Genomic DNA, 24330 nt, shown 5'->3' with positions numbered 1-24330 from the left:
AATTATGTTCCCTCTCTTGTGTTTTTATATTCATATTGGGTATTTTCAAAAAAAAATATTCATTTTGGACAATGTGGTCTAAGTGAAAGGGGTAGAATTTGCTATCAAAATTTTCACTCGCTTGTTTGATTGATTGGAATTGAGTAATTCTGATATTGATATGTTGGAATCTTTAGTTGCTTATCTTGAAATTTACGTTATACTATTGCTTCTTTTTGGATTGTGACCATGTTTAGATTGAATTTTATTTGCATGATATTGATTGGTATAGCTGGTGATTTTATGCTAAATATTGATAATTCATGCACTTGTTGATGGAGATGAACTTGACTCAGTACATATAAACCTTTTCTTGTAAGACTTGAGCCTTAACGAACATGCATTTTCTTTCTTGCTCATTGTTTGACTTGAGTGTACCAGACTAGTTATGACATTCTAGAACTTGTAATCACAATGCATATCGAGACCACATGTTAGGCATAATGTTTTAATATGATAAGGGCACTTAGGATTAAACCCACTTTTTCCCAAAAAGCCTACCCATTTATATATCCACTAGTGAACCACATTTGAGCCTATTTCCATTTGTTTGATTTTCAACTCACCAAATTAAACTCAAAACCTTTCTTTTTATTTTTTCCTCTCTTTTCATACCCTTGTCGAGACTTGAGATCTTGTATCATTCTTATCCCACAAAAAAAAAAGGAAATGAAAAAAAAAACAATTTCGTAAAAAAACATAGTTTCGAACAAAAAAAAGACACTTTGTTCGAATGAAAAGAAAAAAGAAGGAAAAACTGATTGTTTCAATTGCCTTTCATCTATTCTTTTTCCTTGTTTTATTTTTCATTATGCTTCATGTTAATTCGTGGATTGTTCCTAGTTATTTTGATATATTGTTTTGGCATTTTTAAAACTTTATTTTCGATCTTTTACCTACCCATACCTTAGCCACGTTACAACCCTGATTAAAGACCCCTTGATTATTGCATTAAGTTCACCTTTAGTAGTGGAGACTTGATTGGATTTCAAGCTTATGGTAATATCTTGATCAATTCCCATTTAAGCTATTTCACTTGCCCCCAAACATTTTGAGCGGATATATGTGAATCTTGGTGAGGTATTGAGTCATGTTTCTTTAAAGTTGGCAATTAATTGGGATATCTTACTTGCTTTAAATTTTCTTTGTTGTGTGTTTGGTTGATTGTACCTTGAATTCGACAACTGTCATGGACTTAGTTCGATTGAAAGTTTGAGGAATAACATGGGATTAAAGGTGGCAACTTATGATTTTGATGTATTAATTGATGAATGCTTGTCCTCAAGCATTTAATAAGTGAGGGGAAATTTGATAGGTGCTTTATTTGGTTATTATTTTTCTTTTAAATTGCTCCTTAATCATGATTTTTTTGGCTTATTAGTTCGTTTTGATTCATTTTTTTGCAGGACACTAGATTCTGGAAAATGCACTTAAAGGGAAGAATTTTGTAGTTTTTTTATGTTCGGAATCAAAGATGGATTAGTGGGCATGACGCATCTGACGAGGCGGTGAGTCAGCACCTTCTAGAAGGTGAAGGTCCAGTCAGCGCTTCTAGAAGAACGAATGGATCAACCACACGTTTCTGTAATTCGAATTTGAGTTAAACTTATGTTTTAGGATATTATTTTAAATATTATATTTTATTTTTAGTATTTTAGTTTAAATAATTTTAAGTATTTTCATTAGGATTTATCTCTTTATTTTAGGAATTATCTTTACCTTGTTTTTAGGATTTTGAAGGCTATAAATACCCTCTCATGGTAAGCCTAAAAACACATCTCTACAACTCATAATTTTTTCTTCTTCTTTCTAGTTTATTAAAGTTCTCTCTTTTCTTTTCTTTTCAAGTTTTCATTTTTTATTTTATTTTAAGTTTTATTTTTAAACATGCTAAGTATGACTTTTGTCATGCTCAGCTAATTTTCTTTTAAGCCGAAGACTAAAGCGATGGCTCAATTTCAAACGTGAGAATTATAAGGCACTTAAATCGCTTTGGATATCTCTCTTTGTTTTCTGGGCTTACTTTCAAATCAAAGTAATTTAAAAAAAAGTCGACGTTGCTCTGGATGTTGTTACGATTAACGTGGGAGAAATGATCGGCTTATTGAAGCATATTCGACTTCCTGGGAATACACTTAGCAAAATTATTTGCTAAGAGGAAACTGAGATCAGAACCAATTATTGTTGAAACAACATAATCCGAGTCGACAGCTTTTCGAGCCTCAACGTTTTTCGATCTACAACACTGTTGTTGCTTACATCAATTCACAAACCGATATTAAAGATTGCATTTGGGTATTCGGTATACAAATCACAGTCACAAGGATTTGACCTTGATGACAAGTGACCGACGTGAATTCTTAAGTAAAGATCTATTTTGATGATCCGAGGAAACTGAGTCAAAGCTGAAAGTCTGAGGCTACTTTTTACAATAATTTTTTTTCAAACTCCAATTACTATTTTATTCTATTTATTTTTATTTTCCTTAATCTTATCTTCAAACAATTTTTCAAAACCCCCTATTTATCTTATTTTCATATCACATTTTATTTTTATATTTTTATTTTTTTAAAATTTTACCCCTATCCAAACTACTGTTCATGAACGAAAATATAACTAAATCAGAAACTACAGAGTCTTTGTTGGATCGACCCTTACTTTCCACTTGCTATATTTTCTTTATATTGCTTTTGGGATTAAGGAATTATTTTGACGCAAAAAGACACGTGTAAATCTCTTTCAGAGTATTGTATTGTAGCTTTAGTGGGCATATGTATTCATAGAACCTTACTCATGTATTCATATTTATAACTCTGAGTTTGTATTATTTGGGTTTTAAACTATGTGTCACGGAGCTTCGGTTTATAAAATGTTTTATAACTGTTATTTACGTCTTTCATGATACTATTCAGTATGTTAAAATGAAATTAAATAAGTTTTGAAAATCAGGGGTTTCCTCGGCGCTCAATGTGATACTTTAGGCTCATTTAATTTAGGGTTTATATTTAGTGATAATAGAGCATCAGGTTGAGTCGGTCATAGGACCTAGTGGTCAGTTTTAGTAAGGTGTCAGTGAAACCATGCCCGTAAGTACTAAAAGTAATCATACAAGTCTAGAATTGAGACGATGCTTCATTCTTTAATCTTTTTTGTAGAATTTGCGATGATAGATAGTTTCGAGTGTAATTTTAAGGATAGGATGGAGAGGCGAGCCTCTCTTCCGATAAAGTCAGAAAGAAATTATTGCCAAGGGCAGAGGGGTAATTGTCAGTAATGAACACCACCTCCAAGTTGTAATATTCAGTAATGAACACTTTCCCACAACATCCCTCTAAGGGGCAATCTTTAGTAATGAACATTGCTCGAATCTAAGCTTGGATTTAGTTTTCACATTGACATGATTATCATAAGAGCCAACTTTTCTTAAAATGTATTACCATGAGTAATATCATGCATAATACGATTTTGATTACCAATGATAATTATATCTTCAAATTCTTTATGCCCAAGAAATTAAACTTTTTTCTGCTTCAAATAACTGTTCTACCCACTGTTATTTTATTCAATAAAAATATTTTTTGCTTAATTTAGTCAAAACATCTTTACTAGTAACAACATTATTTGACAAGGAGAAGGAAACACCAAATGCATTATCTAAAACTTTTGAACCCTATAGAACATAAAACTTGACAGACTTTTTCTGCCATTTCATCATAACAAAAGACCTATTTTAAGTTTTCATAGTTCCACTTTCCCTCGAGAACTTGTACCCTTTTGAATCTAGGGTACCTATAGAAATTAGATTTCTACTCAAATCTTGAATATTTCTCACATTACCAATTGTTTGAATAATTTCATCAAACATCTTAATCTTGATTGTGCCAATATCTGCAACTTTACAAGGGACATTATTTCCCAAAAATATATCACATATAAATATAGTTTTTTACATTGGAAACTAATCACGATTATCATTCATATGAAAACTACTACTAGAGTCAAGTATCAACTCATCACTTATTATAAAGTTGTCGTAATCCATACCTAGGAGTTCTCTGTTATCGTTGTCCTCCATTATACTAGACTCACCAAATTTTCTAGAGCTTTGCTCTTTAGCTTCTCTTTTAATTTTTTTCCTATAACTTGTAACACTATACTTTAATATGAATTTTTTTCTACAAAAATGACAAGTTTTTCCTCGGTTGGAAGATTTTGATTTGTCCCTTCCTATACTACCAGAAGTACGGTCGTCTTTTCTTCCATTGTCTGAGCTAGTCGATTTATACATCACGAGACCCTCTACTTGAGTCTCAAAACCATATACAATATGTTTCATCTTGTCAAATGAGCACAAACCATTGTACATTTCTTCAAAAATGAGTGTTTTTAGATTATACATGATAATGTCTCTAAAAGATGAGTATGAATGAGGCAATGAATATAAGAGGACCAATATTAAGTTTTCTTAATCATACTTTACTTCTAAAGTCTCTAGATCAGGGATAGTTTCTTTGAATGTGGTCACGTGCTCTTCAAGAGAAAAACATTTCGCCAACTTGAGCAAATAAAGACGTTGTTTTAAGCATAACTTGTTAGTCAATGACGTTGTTTTAAGCATAACTTGTTAGTCAACTATTTATGCATGCATAATTTCTCTAACTTCATCCATAATGAAGCAGTCATCTACTCTTTCAAGATATCTTACAAAATCTAATTTGATAGGTGTAAACAAATTTGAGAAAGAGCTTTACAATCCTTATGTTTTTCTACATTTGTCTATTATGTTACTAACTTTTAATTAAATCATTCTATTGCATCATCAAGATCTAACTAAGCAAGAATATCCCAAACCTTCACCTGCCATAATGAGAACCTGTTGTTTCAATCCAATAACAGAATATCATACTTCATTGTTTCTATAATCTTGAACTTCAAGCTCTGATAACAATTTGTTATAATATCAGAACAATTATTGATAAAAAAAAATAAATGTGAATAAAAAATGGGAAAAAAGAACACCGAGATTTATGTGGAAAATCCAAAAGAAAAAAAAACCACGGACAAATGAGAAGAATTTCACTAATATGAAGAAAGAAAATACAAGATGATTTTGGAGAAAGAAAAACTTGAAATCTAACATTTATCATTAGTATCTATTTATAGAGATATATATTTGATTATAAAGGGAACTAAATAAAGTAAAAAACTACTTTATAAAAAAGATAATTTAATAAAGTTCTTTACATTTAGGTCTCATTTGGCGTGGCTTTCTAAACGAAATTTTAGTTAAAAAGATTGTTTTGACCACAAAATTAATGGCAAATGGATAAAAAAAATTGTGGTGGAAACGGTGGTTTTAAACTAATCGCAAAAGTTAGGATTTGTAGCCTTTTCATTTTTAACTTTGCGTTTGGAAGCAAATTATAATTTTACTCTTACTAATGCATGAACTCCACTCAATTATGTATTTATATTTTATTTTAATAATTTAATATTAACACCCTTAAAAATAATTTATTACTTACTAATTTACTTTAATTACTTAAAAGTAAATAAAATTCATGGTTTATATATTAAAATTCACTTTAATTTGAAATCACTAAAGTATTTTTTGTAATATTCTTTTTGTCAAAACAAGTATTTAAAATATTATTTCGTAATAATTTTATATCCAAATATTAAAATGTATTGATAATATATTTTCTCTTACTAAAATATTTCATTTTTAAAAATATTATTAATGAGTTATCGTAAAATATTTTTATATTTTTATTATAATTTAAATTGATATATTTTATATACCATAGTATTAAAAGTGTAACTTTATTTTAAATTTACAATATAATGTCTATAATTAATATTTTATCTTTTTTAAACTTACTTTTTAAGAACAATATCAAATAGTTAAATTTTAAACTACAGTTTTAAACAACACTTTTTAAAATTCTTTTCTACATCAAAGTCATTTTTCAAAAGCCTTGCCAAACTGACCTTTAATCAAACTAAATTTAGCATTTTTCCAATTAAATTGTGTTACATTGAATTCGAGTGAACCTTTAACATAAGGAATTTTCATTGGTATTTCAGTTATTTTTCTAAGAATGTATGTAAATTAATTGAACTATATAAAATCTTAAAAATAATATGATTATTCTTAAAAGTTTTTTATTCAATATTATTGTGGGCTTAAAAAACAATAATGAGCTAAAAATTAATATGTAGTTGATTGATGACAAGGTGATTGATGACAAGGTGCTATCATTTACATGAGAATGTCAAATTCAATATATAAATATCTATTAGAGAATAACATATTGGACTGACCCCATTATGAGCATGTCTCTTGAAGTACTATGTAACAATATTCTCATAGTAATAATTACATTTATAGTCATTAGATTTGATATCATCATTGTCCTACCATATTGGGTTACATATTTTGATATAGTGTAATGTAATTGATTGTACTATAAAGACTAATATTGAACATATTACGATCTATGCAGTGTGACATGGTTGATCAATTTGAGATTTGCCCCTCCCACATAATGAAAACAATATCTTAGATCGCTTGATTGAGTGACACTAGAAATGTAAGACCATTATTGAATAAAAATGATACGATATATTATGTTTTTCTGTTTATTATAGTATACTCAAGACATTAAAAAAATATTAGATGAATTATACATGTGTAATTATCTCATGACTTGTGTTCAATCTATATATAAATGACTAAAAGATGTAAGACTCATTATAACTTAGGTGATAATAATACATTATTATATATCATTAATTGTAAATTCATATTCATACCTTATTGTTGAAACGAATATAACTTAACTGTGGTCGAAACGAATATAACTTGTGTGGTTGAAAATATATATTTAGTTGTCACATTAACTTGATTGATTGATTAAATTAATTTAATCGGACAATTAAATAGTGAACGAATTATATGTGTAAGTATATTGTATATAAATAGATACGGTTAAACTGAAATTATTGTTACGAGACAATTATGAATTTTGATTTTAATAATTAAAATTATAATTATATGTTTTAATATATAGAGTAAATTACGTATTTAATTATTAAATTATTAGTTTTGGTTCATCTTAGTACTTAATGTTTTTAAATGTTTAATTTTTGTTTTATTTTAATGCATGCTGTTAAAAACTTAACGCTTTCAATACTTAAACTATCAATATGATCTGTTTTAGTACCTAAATTTTTAATTTTTTTTTAAAATTTAACATTAATTTTTGAACAGGGTAATAAAATTAAATAAGAACTAAACTTTATGTATGATTTTAAAAATATTAAAGTTTAGGTACTAAAACTGATCAAAATTGATAGTTCAAGTACTAAACGCATAATTTATCCTAATAAATATGGTATAATTAAAATCATTATTATGAGATAATTATAATTTTTAGTTATAATAACTAAAACAGATAAAAAACATATAATTACATTTATTATCTATTTTAATTGATTTATCATATATTTTATTTAAGGATAATTTAACTTTAAAATAGAGAGTTTTACAAATCAAAAGACCAAGAATTTTACGTTTTTAAAATAATGAATATGTGTGTGTGATGGTATAACAGCCATTTTAGAGACTCAATACTATTATTATAAATCCAGTCTTTAGTTTTTTAAGCAATATTATTAGCAACTCAGGGAGATTTGTAAAAAAAAATGATATTTGAATAAATAAATCACAACATTAATTATTTTTATATTTTTCATTATTATTATACAATTATTTTTTTGTTCAAATCAATTTATCTCAATGGTTAAAGGAATCGTTGTTATTTTTAGAAGTTAAGGAGGGTGATTAAGCATTCATTGTCAAATAATTGAGAGTATTTAGAACATAAACTATTTTATAATCACCTTAATTTAATAAAAAAATAATTTTTTAATTTATTTAAAATCTTCTATAAATAATTAAAAGAAAATCATAATATTTGGTTGGCTTGTGTGTCTTTTTGGTGGAGGAATGATCGACACCTACTTTTAAATTCCCAAACTTTTCTTTTTATTGTTCTCATACTTTTTGGTGAGAGAAAAAAAGGGTACTTTGATCTTTGGTTTGCTTCTTCTGTGACAATGGGGAAGCACAAATGCAAGCTTTGTGCTCGAACATTCTCAAATGGCAGAGCTTTAGGAGGTCACATGAAAGGTCACTTAGCCACTCATCCACTGCCTCAAAAGACGACGACTCACCAGCACCAACTCGGTGACAGCACTGACTCATCTTCTTCATCAGGTGAAGAGCAAGAACCACGAGAAGAGAAAATCAGAGTCCTTGAAGACAACTGTTTGGTTTACAGGTTGAGAGAGAACCCCAAGAAGAGTCTCAGGTTCGCAGATCCTGGATTCTCATTTGCAGTCGATTCTGGGTCCGTTGTTCAATATGCAGAAAGTGAGACCGAGTCAAGAAACCCAACTCGGAGACGATCCAAGAGATATCGAAAGCCAGGAACTAACACTACAACAACAGCAGGTGAAATCAAGAAAACAGAAATGTTGAGGAAACCCAGTTTGGTCGAGTCACCGACTGAGCCAGAACCGGTGAGTTCAGCTTCTGATACTTCACCTGAACAACATGTTGCTTTGTGTCTTATGATGCTGTCAAGAGATGTTTGGAAAAGAAAAAACGTGGAACAAAAATCCGTTCAGGAGTCAAGCATGATAAAGATCCGATGTGAGAAACGTAAGAAAACGTTTCGATCTTATTACACATTGGATGAACATAAAGTGGTTTGCTCTGAAACTAAGAAAACAGGTAAAGTTGCCGCCGCTGTTGTTGTTGGTTCTAACGACAGCAGGATATTCGAGTGCCCATTGTGCTATAGAGTGTTCGGTTCAGGACAAGCACTGGGCGGTCACAAAAGGTCCCATTTGCTTGCTGCCGCAAATTCAGGCAAATTTGACAACAATTTGATAGATCTAAATTTGCCAGCTCCATTAGAAGATGATGATGAGTTCAGTGTGGTTTCATTTGCGTAGCTGTTATGGGACCAAATTCACGTGGATCTGAATGTTTTCTATGCACTTTTTTTTACTGTCGTTTCTAATATTTCTTCATTCAAAGATTAATCATTAATGTTTGGTATTCTTTCTATTTTTCATTGTTTCTGACCTACACTCCATTTCTTGAATTCTCCGCAACTTTTTGTTGTCTCAAAACACTTAAAAAATTACTTATAATTATTACAACAGGCTTCAATCTCTTTTTAGTACTGAAACTCAAACTCTTAAACCTCTTACAATAAGTGTTTTTGTTTTTTTCTCCTCTCTAAAGTTCATTTTTTTGGTACTTCCAAGTTTTTGTTCTGGTATTGGCTATTAGCTGCCATTGTTGAGGAGTCATATATCATAGTTTGAACCAAATTTCAGTTCCAGTGTAATCCCATGTCAGAACAAAACAGTAAACCATTTTTCCCCCCGGGATTTTGTTGGGTTAGCATGTGGACCAGACACTGGCCAATGCACTCCCTGCAAGTACCAAAGGTGTTCAATTCTGATAACATGTTCTGTTTCTTATTATCAACCCTTTTCTGTAAACATATTGTTATCTCCTCCAACGAATTAACTTACTTAAGTGGTTAAAATGAATTATTATTAGTCCTAGACGTTATGAGTTCGAGCATTAACAGTTGTAATAGGATGATTAAACGTTTATTGTCAAATGGTTAAAAGTATTTAGAAAAATATTACTTTGTAATCACTTAGCTTAATAAAAAAACATTGTTATAATGTCCTTTAAAAATTAGGGACTTTAGTTTTTGATTTTATTTTAGTTATTCATTGTTAAAAAATCAAAAAAAATATTAATATGATATTTTATTTTATTTTATTTTCTAATGATGATATAACATTATCTTATGGTGTTACAAAGGATGACCAAAATGAAACTAGAACATAACATTAGATATAATTTAAAAAAATAGTTATAAGACTAAAATGGAATTGCATGGACAATTGGATGACTAAATGTATAGTTTACTGTAAAACTATTATTTTATGGTTTTATTCTCTGTTCCAGCTTGAAGAATGATATAAACATTAACCAGAAACTTCAACGTTAATTGACTCAAATAACCTTGCTGGAAATTGGGTTATACATTTCTTTGATATGGGTTGAGTAAAATAGGTAGATCCAAATCCCTTTATGCATGGAAAGATTATTGATTTAAATTGTTTATCTGCCTCGAGATGAACGAGATAATGGGGGAAAAACACAAGCTGCCATAAGCCATCAGCCATATCCTATTATTATAGAAGAATCAGTCAGAATTATTAAATGCATTTGGGTTCCATTGCTTTTGCTTTGATGATTCCAGAAAGATTCAAGATTTATTACCAATAATTACAAGGACGTTTTGGTCAATAAAATATCAACGGTTTTCACGTTCCTTTCTTTGATGCTTGCATGTGAATTTTTCTTGCTTCGGACAGACCTCTACTTAATTTATGCTAACAACTATATGTGGATTACCAAGTTGTATCAATCTTTTAAATGGAAATATAAAATAATGGAAGAAAATAAAAAAATTTCTTTAACCAAATTGCATATACATTTTTAGTTTAATAAAAAATAAGAAGTATATTTGTTAATACTTGAATTTTAAATTTGTTGAATATTTTTATATATTGTACTTATAATATTGTGTAAATTCATAATGCAAGTTAATGGCAGTTAATGTGCAAAGTTACTAGATAGCTCCAGTGTTTGGTGAGTGCATCAAGGGTCCAAACATGAAGGCAATTATTAATGATTTATGGTTCATCAAAGTTGCTTTTAGCTGCACCGAAATTATATCATATGGTTACACAATACATATAAACTAAAATGAAACATGAAACAGTCCGGTGCCAACCAACTATTGATGTAGACAGGCTTGTCATGCATAAGATGTTCCGTACACTATGCTTTGGATTATCATTCCATTGTATGGCCTTTTCATTTCCGGAATATTTAATTTTTTTCTCTGACTATTCAAAGCATTTACGTACGTACGGACATATATATATTTGTATGTATGTACTTGCCACCCTTTATTCTTGAAGAAATTCTAGTGCTGTAACATTTCTATGCTAAGTTTACTAGCATTCTTCAAGAAATTGTTTCGGACAGTCCTTTTCTTTTTCATGCGAAATTTAATGGTATTTTTAAACCATGAAGTCACGGGACATAGAGAGTCGATATAGGTGGTCTGGTATGAAAATAACTACCACGGAAATTGTGGCATAGTGCCTGATATGCCAATAGGTGAAAACATCAAGTGTCTTCCGATTTACTACAACTGATATCCATTACTGAATGGAAGTTGGAACGAGTCACTATAGACTTTGTTACAGGGCTACCTTTGACATCCAACAAGAAAGACTCAATATGGGTGATTGTGATTGTTGATAGATTGACCAAGATAGCTCACTTTATTCCAATACGAACAGATTATTTGATGGATAAATATGTTGGGTTGTGCACAAAAGAGATAGTTCAGCTGCATGGAGTGCATGTATCGATAGTATATGATAAAGATCCAAGGTTCATATCAAGATTTTGGAATTCCTTGCACGAGGCCTTGGGTACTCGATTGAATTTTAGTACGGCTTATCACTCGCATAAGGATGGTCAGTCGAAGGGGGTCATTCATATTAGAGGATATTCTAAGGGCGTGTGTGATTGAATTCAAGGGATCATTAGAAATGTATTTTCCTTTAGAAGAATCTGCTTATAACAACAACTATCAATCGAGTATCAAGATGACTCCTTATATGGGAGGAAGTGTCGAACACCATTAAATTGGTTCGAACTAAAATATTGAGATCTAGTTGGCCTTGACTTGATGAAAGAAATGGAAGATAAAGTGGAGTTCATTCAAGATAATCTCAAGATAGCTTTCGATCGACAAAAGTCTTATGCGGACCTAAAGAGAAAAGAGATTGAATATCAATTGGGTGATAAGGCATTTCTCAAGGTATCGCCTTGGAATAAAGTATTGCAGTTTGGACGCAAAGGAAAATTGAATTTGAGATTTATTTGAACTAATGAGAATTTAAAGATAGTTGGACCATTGGCTTATCAGCTAGCATTGCCTCCCGAAATGGACAAGATCCACAATTTTTTTTCATGTGTCGATGCTCAAAAAGTATCGATCAAATCTGTCGCATATTATCACCTCCGAGAAAAAGAGATTTGATCAAATTTGAACTATGAAGAGGAATCGATTGAGATTTTCAGTTGAGAAGTCAAAGAATCATAGAACAAGATGATTCTTTTGGTCAAAGTTCTTTGGCAGATCATAAAGTCTAGTAAGTGATCGGGGAAAGAGAATAGGACATGAAAGATAATATATGCACCTCTTCACATTAGGTACGTACTAAAATTTGAGGATGAATTTTTATTAAGGAGGAGAATTGTAATACCCCAAATTTTGATTAGTGACCAAAATGTAAGTTTTGAAAGTTTAATGGCCAAATTATAAAATTAGGAAAAGTTTAGGGACCTAAGTGACAATTTTACCAAAAATATTTTTTATTCCAAAAATGGATAGTTTATTCTTGAGAGTAAGATTTTATTGAAATCGATTCTTGATCCAGAATTTATGTTAAAAACTAGAAATGACTAAAGTCCTGTAAGAAATCGTTAAATCGAATCGAATAGAAATTTCAGAAAAAATTGAAGGATGCTAACTTAGGCTTAAAAATATTATTTTCACATGTTAAAATGACAGAAAATAATATGGATAATTGGATTTGAAGGTTTATTTCCATGATTAATTTGGATCGTTGGATCAAAGTAGCAAGATTGCAATTTCTGAAAAGTAGCTTGGTAAAATTGGAAAATGGTAAAATAATTTGTTCCTCTTTGACTTCTGAAAGATGATAAAGTTGATGTGCCTTGGTTGGATGGTAATTATCAAGCTTAAATAAATGTTAAATTAACATGAAATTACATGAAAATTTCATGAAACTTAGGCCATCTTTGCTCCATTTCTTGCTCCCCATTACTAGAGCTGGGTATACGGGCCACCCGCCCGTTTAGCCCGCAGGTTTTGACGGTGTGGGCTTAAACGAAGCAGTTTAAAAAGCCCGCAATCATAAACGGTTTTGAATTCTAAGGCCCGTGACCCGTCCATTTAACTCGCAGGCTAAATGGGCTTACCCGTGGCCCGTTAAATAACAACAATTTTAAATGCTTTAAATGCAATAAAAAATAATGTTCTAACTTGCTACACCTTTAAAAATGATCCAGCAACTTGAAAAGGAAGCACCGTCAAAATAATAAATAATATTTAAATTTTATTTTAAATAGTCGGAAATGATTATAAAATAATTACTTAAACTCAAATTTAAAAAAATATTCACTTATATCACCAAATATACTTTTATAAAACACGATTATTCAAGTCTATAATACGAACACTTTTCTTTCTTATTTTTAATCCAAATATTAATTGTCATGTGATATATTATTAGAATATCACGTGACTTTTTATAATTAAAGAACGAAATTGATAACATACTTCATGAAAAAAATAAAGGTCAAAATTAAATAAAAAAATCTTTAAATACCAATGTGATAATGATGTAAATTTTATAAGAATAAAATACTATATAAATCTTTTAATTTTTATTTTTTAAAATGAAGAATAATTTGATACATTGTAAATTGAAAAAATATCAAGCAGGGGTAGAATTATGACAAACGCCCTAATAAATTAAAGAACTACAATGGTTATATGTAACATCACATTTATAGGTAATTTATTTTTTTCTATAAAATTCTTTAAGTTTATTTTCTCTAAAATTTTATAAATTTTAAATTAAGCGGGCAATTGCGTGCTTCGCGGGCTACCCGCGGTTATACCCATTAAACCCGTGGGTTTAATGGTCTGGTCTAAAAAGCCCGCAATTTAAACGAGCTTTAGTTTTTGAGTCCTGAAGCCCGCACGGGCCCCGGGTTAAACGAGTAGCCCGCGGACCTTAGCCCATATACCCAACTCTACCCATGACCTAAGGTAAGAAAAATTTTTCTTTTAAAATTTTGAGAAATTTCCTTTGGATTTTGGATCATGTCGTGAAATAGAAAATTATTCTATTCAAAAAACGCTATCATTTTGATGCAGGGGGATCCGAGACAGATGATGCTAAGCTGTCAGATTGCACGTTGATGGCGCTGAGATACCATGAGTTGGCAGATCAGCGCAAAGGCGGGAATTGATTGTGACATGTTCTTCATTGGGGTCGTTTTGAGTATGTTTCAGTCTTTTGGCAATAACTTTGGCTACAGGTGTCAGAATCGCGCATAAGACCCCAATCCGGAAAGCTCTTTTCGACGCTCCACATTGAGCTATGCTCCATGTGACCTTTTTTTCAACCTCAAATTCTACCGTTTCCCCCTCCGGATCACTAGATTTAGTTATTTTTTACTATTTATGGTAATATTTCGATTGTTAATTAGGAAGTCAATTTAAATCCGATTTAGGCCGGATTTTTGGGAGATTGCTTATTTTATTTCGAATTTCAATTTAGAGTGATTTTCGGGATTTTGCTATTTTTGGCAAAATTCGAATAAAGACGATTTTTGGCTATAACAATCCGGCTTGTGGACTGCTTTTTGGATGGTTTGATTTTATAATATTTTATTAAACCCTAGAGACTTTTTTCTCTGGTTTTTGGGTGAATTTTCTCTTGTGAATCGTCTGTCGGAGCTAGCCTATAGGATAATCACTATTCTGTCTGGCGTCACATTTGGTACCATTATTGTTTGCTCCATTACTCTATTCGAAAATAATTTGGTTTGTGCTGAAAGAAAATTTGGTTTGTGTTGAAAGATCCCAAATTCTAGGATTTGTGTTCACATTAGAGTTTATGAAATTGATTAAGGATTTTGATTTTTTGAGGTTGTAGAATCATATACAAGCTTGATTGTTGATTAAAATCACTTGTACTTGCCTATATAAACCTATGTTGAATTTGAACAAACCCTAGCTTTAGGGGAAAGATGTATTTTGATGAAATTAAGTTAGAGGTTTATTCTAGAGGTCCTGAAATGTTGAATGAAGATTGGTTTCATACTTGAATCAAGTGAAAATCATGAGAAATATACCCCTAAAGCATTTTTCCATGAGGAAATAAGTTGGGAAAATTGTGGAAAAGTTCCCATGGATTAGAAATGATATATGGAAAGTTCTACAAGCCGTACAAATTTTTTTTGGTCATTTTGTAATTTTTTAAAAGTTAATGGACCTATTTGATAATTTTGAAAAGTTATGGGATGTAACACCCAACCCGTACCCGAGCCGGATACGAATCTGAGGTGTCACATTGACTTTTCAAAACATTTACTTTGACAAAATCTCATAAATTTAAAACTTTTATTAAAAGAACAGTACAATAATTTACATAAATACTACCAAAATGATTACAAAAATCATTCAGAGCATTTGTGATTTAAACCGTAATTACATGCTAACATAATTCTTACAACAAAATAACATACTATTTAAAGCACTTCTGATCTGATCGCTTTAAAAGGAGATGCTGCCTTCCTAGACTTCAACTCTGGTGTTCTTACTTCTTGGTACCTACGTGTAAACCACTTACATGCTAAGTCACATACTTAGTGAGGTATAATAACACGTGTAACAATGAATTCATGACACATGCACTACTATCATTCCATCGCGACATTACAATTTGCATGTAACTAATAAACTATAACACATATGATCATGACATGCACAAGTGAAACCTGACTTCTTATGAAAGTTTCGATTCAATTTATCTTTAAATGCCCATGTACATTATTGAGAACAGGAGGTACATGAGTACACTGAGGTTTTGCACAAATGTTGTCACCACAGCTCGAATAAATTCCCACTAGGGGCACTTAAAATTTGTCCCAAAGGAGCACTTTGTCCCGAATGACCACTATGTCCCGAAGGACCACTATGTCCCGAATAAATTCCTATAACTCTCATATTATATAACATGAGCTTAAATATGTATACATTTCATATTTTCATATCTCTTTTATTACTTCTCATATAAACATATTAGTCACTTCACATGCACACATATGATCACTTTTCTTATTACACATTCTTGGATTTATTCTCTTATGACTGCATACATTACATATTATATCATTTTAAAGTACTCAAGAGTTATACAAGTACACATTATACTCATAACATGTACATATATATGAAAAAAGAAATCATGAAATCAAATATAGGAAATAGACTTATCACCAGTCTTATTTCCATTGAACTATATTTATAGTATGCACTCACCTTAACCTCACTTGATTCGAATTGATTCTAGAACTTTATCTCTTTCTCGACCATTTCTAATTCTTCGATTGTTCCGGAACGGGTTTACTTTCAATATCTACGTAATCAAACATTTATACATATCAGTATTCTAAATAGCATACTCTGATTCTTCATTCTTAAAATAAAGGAGAGGCGAAATTTCATTTTCTATTTGAAGTAGTATCGATACCTCCTATAGGGTATCGATACTTCCCTAACTGTGGTATCGGTACCATGCCTAGGTATCGATACCCATATTGCATTCTGTAATCCTTGTTTCAAAGATGATATTGATATCGTCCTTATGGTATCGGTACCCTTGGTATCGATACTGTTATTCAGGTATCGATACCTCATGAATGTCTTCCCTATTTTACTCTTGAAGTATCGGTACCTGATGAAGCAGTACCGATACCCCATAGCCCATAAATCACTTTTTAAGCCCGAAAATTAATCCATATCAACTTAAATTCTTCATGTTTCATTCTCTTTCATACTCTTAACTCACATACATATACTTAAACCCATTTGTACTCATTTATCACATCTTTATCTTCAAAATTCTATCCTTTATATAGAAATCAAGAATCATACCAATTTTTCAATATGTTCTTCTTTCAATTCTAACACTTCCTATTTCTTAATTAGGTTGATTACAAGTCAATTTCAGTTTCAAACTTTATTTACTAACCCTTTTCCAAGATTTCATTTATTCCCCTTTTATCTTCAATCCTTTCTAACTTCCATATCTTTTTATTTTAAGATAACTTAAGTTTCCCTTAAGCTTAAGTATCATCTAATGATCAAAACCCATGCTTAACATTAACTAATAATCAACTAACAAGAAAACTCACCTTTCCAATGCCCTTCACGTATGGAGGAAGAAGAAGAATGAGAGAACTCTGTAAACTTTGATTTTTTCCTCCTTTCCCTCCACGTGGGTTTAATATAACCATAACAAAATTTAATTATTTCCTTGCCAATTTCCATTTTGTCCCTCTATTCCTCCTTCTTTGCAATTCAATCCTATACCAAATTTATAATATAAGTCCCTAAACTATTCAAATTATCTACTTTAGTCACCAAATTCTAAAATTTTATAATTTAGTCACTAACCCGATATTGAGGATGTTACATGAGATGACTGTGTAAATACTCAATAATTGATGTACATTACTGGAAATTAATGTTTGAGGGATGAAATTGAATTTAGATTGTGAAATTAAGCTATTTTGGAAAGTTGGCAAAGTTTAAGTACAAAATGGTGAATATTGAGAAAGTTAGTGACTTAAGTGGTAATTATGATATTGTTGAGGTATTGAGCTGGAAATTAAATTTTGAAATTTTATTGGGCTTAATTGGGCTTGGATTGAAGAATTTATGACAATGACCCATTATGAATAAAAAGGAAAAGTTAAGATAATTTTAAAAGAATTAGAAAATAATAGTACTTTTGAGTATTATTATTTTGTAAAAATGTAAGTAAGTATACTAACATTGTATTTTATAATTGTATTTGCTTTGTATGGATGATTGTGTAGATCATGATCGAACTCGTGATTTGAGCAAAACGAAAGGCAAGGAAAAAGTTCAAGAATAATTGGATTTCGATAGTAAGACATAATAGTGAGACATATTAGGTGAGTGCATTTATTATGTACTTATATGATATGAGGACGACTTGCGATGAAACATGAATAATAGAAAAAATAAACAATACGATTCAATCAACTTTGAAAAAAAAACTCACAACCGAAATTTATTAAATTCGAATCCCTCATTATATATGTATTAAGGCTGAAAGTAATGTCTTATATTAGCTAAAAAAGAATTTAATTACATGTAGGAGTAGATAAAATAATAATAAAATAATACAATATTTACCTAAATAGGACCACAATACAAAAACAATAAATTTGATCCTAATTTATCTGAATCTCTTAATAAATAATTTTGATAAGAGGAACTTTCATTTCTGGATCAATAATTGATACAACAAAGTTAAAAGAACGAAAGAAGAACCAAAGTACCGAACTCCAGCGGCAGGCAGCCTATGAAGAAGACATCATTTGTCAAAAAAGTAAACCAATCTGAAATATTGGATCTTTGATCGTTTGCTGTGTCTTCTATTTCAATTCAGCTCAATCCAAACTAAAAAAAAAAAAAAATCATTACCTTTGAACATACAGATAGGGAAACAGAGAATTACAATAGAAAAAATGGCTGACCACTCTGATGATTTAGATCAACTTCTTGATAATATGTTTTTTGTTTTTATCCTTTAAGTTTATTCCTCTGTTGTTTCTTAAACCGTATGAATTTGACTTTTTTTTTTTCATTCAGGTACTTTGGATGATTTCCAGAATCTAACTTCACCACTCCTCATCACAGGTACTTTCTTTCCCTTTTAAATTTCTCAATGTTCAGTTTTGTTTTAGGCCCAAAAATTCCTTCCCTTTTCATCAAAAGCTAGCTATTTGATTAGATATGTTTCTTCCAAATGCTTAGCTTTAATTTGTTTTCTTTTGTTCATAGGAAAGGAGGAGATGGATATGGTGAAGAAAAGAAGCAAGAATCTCGTTCTTTTCCGAGTGGGGCTGTCGGGTTAGGAATGGGATTATCCGACTTGAACGGCAATAAAAAGGGAAAGCAAAAGGTGTCAAGTCGCTGAGGCTCTTGGTATGCTAACAGAACAGACCAGAGAGACTGTAAGAGGATTGGAATCGATGTCGAAACCCACGGGACATGATTTTGCCGTGGATGCCATGATGGATGATTTGGTCAAGCAGTTGGAGAAATTTTCTGTCTCTGCCTCAGGTACTTTTTGCCTTTTAAGGCTCTATTAATCTCATTTGACTTACATTGACTGTTTTCCCTGCTTTGTTATGCATTTCATCTGTCTTGACCAGGATATGGAATCCATTGTGGAGACTATGATGAAACAACTTTTGTCTAAGGAGATTCTTCGTGAACCCATGAAGGAAATCGGAGAAAGATACCCGCAGTGGTTAGAAGAGCATAAAGCCAGTTTAAGCAAAGAAGATTATGAACGCTACTCCAACCAATGTGAACTGATAATGGAGCTTAATGGGGTTTATGAAAATGATCCTACTAACTTCACCAGGATTTTTGACCTCATGCAAAATATGCAAGATTGTGGTCAGCCACCAAATGATATTCTGCAACAGCTCGCTCCGGACTTTGATTTGTTCAATCTTAACCACATGTAAGTTCTCTTCCTTTTTGCTGTAAGTTCGTTCTAAAATATTATAAGGTCGTCACTTAACAAAAAATGTATCCTATGTTGGATGAACTGTTTCTTCTGCTCTTGATTTGAAAAAAGAAGCATTTTCCTCTTGCAGATCCCCAGAAATGATCTGAGAACAAAACTGTCGTATAACGTGAGGCAACAGCCTGTGGCAATGTAGACTAGGATTCTTCAAGAAATTACACGCTCCGCATTTTGAGCCTAGTTTCTTGTTGAGCTTATGTATGTGTGATCATGGGGAAAGATGTTCAGTGTGCATCTCGAAACAGGACAATGCTAAGTTGTCTTAATGATATCAAAATCCAATCATTTTTTTTTCTTTTATGACTATCCACATAATGAAGTAGGCTACATCTTGTATGTTTTCTTGACTGATTACGATGAAATCACGAGCTTGGCTCTGTTGTATGGGTCCTACGAACAGAAAGTTGGAGGAAAATAAAGCTTTCATGATCCCCAAAACGTTGATGGCAATCACGTCTTCGTTTGTCTATCTTTTATTGCAGAAGTGGAGTTACACAAATTATTGACATTTAATTGAATTATACAAATATTAAGATAAAAATAGAGCAATTATTTCATATTATCCGAGTTGTCAAGATTAACGTGGGGTGAAAGTAATCAAAAGAAAAATGAGGATGGAACATATATACTTATTATAGTTGCTGTCTTGCTGACATGGTCCCAGTTGACCCACCAACCCACCATGAGCAACCAGTGTTGGAAAAATGGTTGAATTTATGGATGAATTTAATAGTTGAATTTTCCTTAAATATTATATATCTATGTGAATATTTTGAATTAAAGAGATATTGTGTGGATTCTTTAAAATTCAATTATTAATAGTATAATATTCTATTATTCAAATATCTATATTTAATTTAAATTCGTATATATTATTTATGAATTTATATTATATTGAAACATTCACTACAAGAAAATATATCTTTAATGACATACGAACGATGACACACGCTAATTTATGACTTGCAAAAAATATGTGTCATAAAAAAAGTCAGGTTTCTTAAAATCTGAACAATTTATAACTTACAATAATGGTTGTCCCTTGTTCTCATATGTAATGGGATAAGGAGGAGGTAAGATAGTAGGCTGCCCCCAACACTAGGTTGAGAGCAGCTTCCGTAGGAGACCTCCAAATTATGAAATGCCCTCCATGGGACTCGATCCCATGACCTCCAAATTTATGACTTACAATAATGTGTGTCATATTTAATAGTCATAATCCAAAAAATTTGTAAAAACACGAAATACGCTTTTAATTGTGTGTCATCTTTAAAAGTCGTCTTTTAATTTTCCCATTATTTTCATCCTTCCCGCTTAGCTTGTTATTTGATTTACCCTATTATTTTCATCCTTTCCGGTTAGCTTGTTATTTGATTTCTCCCATTATTTTCATCCTTTCCCGCTTAGCTTGTTATTCGATTTCCCCTGTTCTTAAAACCCCCCGCATTATGACTCAAGATGTGGAAAGTAATATAAAGTTGTTATTTGAGCTCCGATTCTTAGCTTGAAATCATACATGAGTAGGTTCCAAACATAATTTCCTTAATTCATTTGAAGGTTTTAAAAAACCAGAATGGGAGAAAGAGAAAACAGCCGGTGCCATCTTCAGGCCCTGCAAATAGGTTAGGGACAGCAAACATAGCTGGACCCTCCCCTAGTTCAGCACCTTCTACACCATCAACACACGCTCCTGGAGATGTGATTTCAATGCCCACTCTTCCTCATAGCGGGAGTTCTTCCAAGCCTATTATAATGTTTGGCGCTGATGGTGCCGACACACTTGCATCACCTTCGAATCAGTTGGTGAGTATTAATTATTTTTCAATGTTTGTGGAGGAACTAAAAATTCCTTGCATAATTTTTTATTGGAACTCCATTTTGGCAGTGGGGTGATAAAGATCTTGAATTGCAGGCTGAAATGGATCGGTTTGTGGAGGATGGGTCTCTTGATGATAACGTTGAGTCTTTTTTATCCCATGATGATACAGATCCTAGGGATGTTGTTGGCCGATGTATGGATTTAACTAAAGGTGTATAAATATTACTTGTATGGTTGTTACGATTTGATAGTCTGTTGTTGCAGTGAATCTAATGTAGCATGTTTTGTGGGACATTGTAGTTTCACTCTGTTGCCATAGTTTATGTCCTTGTTTTCTTGGATACAGTGAATATGATACTGTCCTAATTCCGAATGGCTATGACAATTAATACATCCTTATTTGAGACTAAGCATATTTAAGCATAGATACTGTATAACTCATTAACCTTTTGTACATTGTAGTCTTATTCTGAATGTTGGTTATTGCGACTATTTCATGATTTTTCTGTATTGTTTATATATCCAAATGCTAACTGAATTTTGCCGAAAGAAACCGTGCAATTGTGTGGGCGCATTCATCTATCCTTATTTCTAATTTTTAGGGATACACTTTCATCTCGTATTCTATTATTGCATTACTACATAATGAAAGTGGATTGGTTTGACGCATAATATTTTTTACAGTGTACCAAATTTGAATTTGACTTCAGGTTTCACATTTATGGAAGTAAATTCCGTTCGAACAAGCAGTAGCAAAGTTACTTGCTGTCATTTCTCATCAGATGGAAAGTTGCTTGCTACTGGTGGCCATGATAAAAAGGTTAGTCCTAAGAGAGGAGCTTAGCTTTTTTTCATACCTTTTGTGTTGGTAAGAAGTATATATATATATATATATATATATATATATTTGCAACACAAGCTGTATTATGGTACACGGACACTTTGAAGCCAAAGTCTACTCTTGAAGAACATTCATGTTTGATCACTGATGTTCGTTTCAATCCAAGCATATCACGCCTTGCAACATCTTCATTTGACAAAACTGTCAAGTTTGGGATGCTGACAGTGTTAGTGAACTTTCTTCTTTCAATTTACTTGTTATTTTGGTTTTTGAGCTAGTTATGTCTTCTTGTATGTCCATTTAAAACCCCTTAATGTTCTCATTTAAAGCATTCTGTGCATGTTCATGCTATTTCATTCTGAGTTTTCTTTCTTCTCGGTTTTCATTTAATTTTCCTTGAAAATTTCTGCAGCCTGGTTATTCGCTTCGTACATTTATAGGACATTCAGGTAACGTTATGTCACTTGACTTCCATCCAACTAAAGATGATCTTATCTGCTCTTGTGATGGTGACGGTGAAATACGATATTGGAGTATCAACAATGGGAGCTGTGCAAGACGTTTCCTGTTTCTTTATACAGAATGTTATCTCGTTTCAGGTTAAGGCATGCTCCTCTGCAAGCATTGCTCGGCTGAAGAATCTGAATAGGAGGACCCTCGATGTCCTAGCTGTGAGGTTGTACTTTTATTATTCTCTTTGCTATGAACTCACGGGTAGCCTTGCTGAAATTAGGAGGTAAGCTATACCTTATGCAAATTTGACTTATATCGTATGTTGTCTTTAGTATATATTCTTAATTTTTATCTATGAACCAGGCTGAAATGGCAGATCCTAGCTTATGGCAAAAAATTGATTAAGTCAGGACACATAACAAAGGAATCATTTGGAGCCAAAGTAGCAGTTTCTAGAAAGAGGAAGAATAGCATGCTAGGTTCAAAGAGTAAGCGTCTAAGAATTCATAATGAAGACTTTATATAGCTGAAATTAATGTGGGAAGAAGCTCAACGGCTGCTTCGTCCCCCTCCTAATCATGTAGCAAGTGTTGTTGTCATTGAAAGTTTTGAGTTTGAAGAATACGAGGTATGTTATATCTTTATTGATCCGTTTTTTTTCTGTCCACATTTAATATCTGTTGTGATTGAAATCACTTTTGGTTGTAACTGGCAGTAATAAAAGCCACTTTTATTTTGTCTTTCTAGTGTTTGTTACTCTACTTTGGCAAATTGAACTCTAACATGCATATCTTAGATTTTCTATGGTTAGTACACCCTTGACGAAGACTTAAAGGGTTGCTCAGGAACGTTTTATATTGTTTGCTGTTAATGGATGCCACCACAGAACCAAATAATTAAATGCAAGAACATCATCTCATTCTTTCTAATTCTGGCCTTTTTCAAGTTTTTTCGTTCAAAGATGTAATCCATTTTCATCATCGACTGTTCAGTTTGCTTTTGCTATGATGTGATTACTAATTAATCAGTACATTGTTTTTAGGTTGCCTATTAATAGTCTTTTGATATTTATATATTCCACAAATTATATCCTTTCTATAGGATTCTCTCTTCCCTTTTCTGTAGTAGTTCCACAATTTCTCACTTTCATTGTGTTAATAACAGGATGCACCGATTCTTGGGAAGCCAATAATATTTGCTACTGATACTATGGGGTAACTCACTTTCTTTTGGATGCTAATGCTTGTATTAAAGAAAATTAATTGTCTTGGTTGTAACTTGGTCGCAACTCGCAATAGCTGTCCTAAACCAAGCAAATACAATTTTTGTTTCTTTTGTGTCAGGGTAAAGATCTATTGGGCTCAATGTGAAGATTAAGTGGCGAAAATTGCCTTCTAATTTACTTCTTCCTTCCAAGAGAAGCCAGAGTGTGAAACAAGGTTCTCAAGGGAAGTCAGAGTTTAAGGTGGAAAGTCCTGTCTGGAGAGCTGGAAAACTTTATAGGTTGGAGACAGTGAAGGATGTCTATATCCTTGAGTTA

At 31.7% G+C, this 24330-nt stretch overlaps 2 protein-coding genes across 2 annotated transcripts; both read left to right on the top strand.

Annotated features, from left to right (window-relative positions):
- Positions 1-8125: 8125 nt before the first annotated feature.
- Positions 8126-9063, top strand: LOC120120767 (zinc finger protein ZAT1-like). Its single transcript, XM_039140302.1, has one exon. The coding sequence runs from the start codon at positions 8161-8163 to the stop codon at positions 9061-9063; it is 903 nt and encodes a 300-aa protein (XP_038996233.1). The 5' UTR covers positions 8126-8160.
- Positions 9064-18930: 9867 nt separating this feature from the next.
- LOC120120757 (peroxisome biogenesis protein 19-2-like) lies at positions 18931-19916 on the top strand. Its single transcript, XM_039140290.1, has 3 exons — positions 18931-19195; positions 19292-19611; positions 19748-19916. Exons 1-3 carry the CDS (start codon positions 19067-19069, stop codon positions 19764-19766), a joined length of 468 nt encoding a protein of 155 aa, XP_038996221.1. The 5' UTR covers positions 18931-19066; the 3' UTR covers positions 19767-19916.
- The last annotated feature ends 4414 nt before the right edge of the window (positions 19917-24330 follow it).

This window comes from Hibiscus syriacus, unplaced genomic scaffold, assembly GCF_006381635.1.
Source record: "Hibiscus syriacus cultivar Baekdansim isolate YM2019G1 unplaced genomic scaffold, ASM638163v2 tig00110347_pilon, whole genome shotgun sequence".
Taxonomy (NCBI): domain Eukaryota; kingdom Viridiplantae; phylum Streptophyta; class Magnoliopsida; order Malvales; family Malvaceae; genus Hibiscus; species Hibiscus syriacus.
The sequence above is the reverse complement of the archived record's forward strand: the minus strand, read 5'-3'. Positions and strand labels throughout refer to the sequence as shown.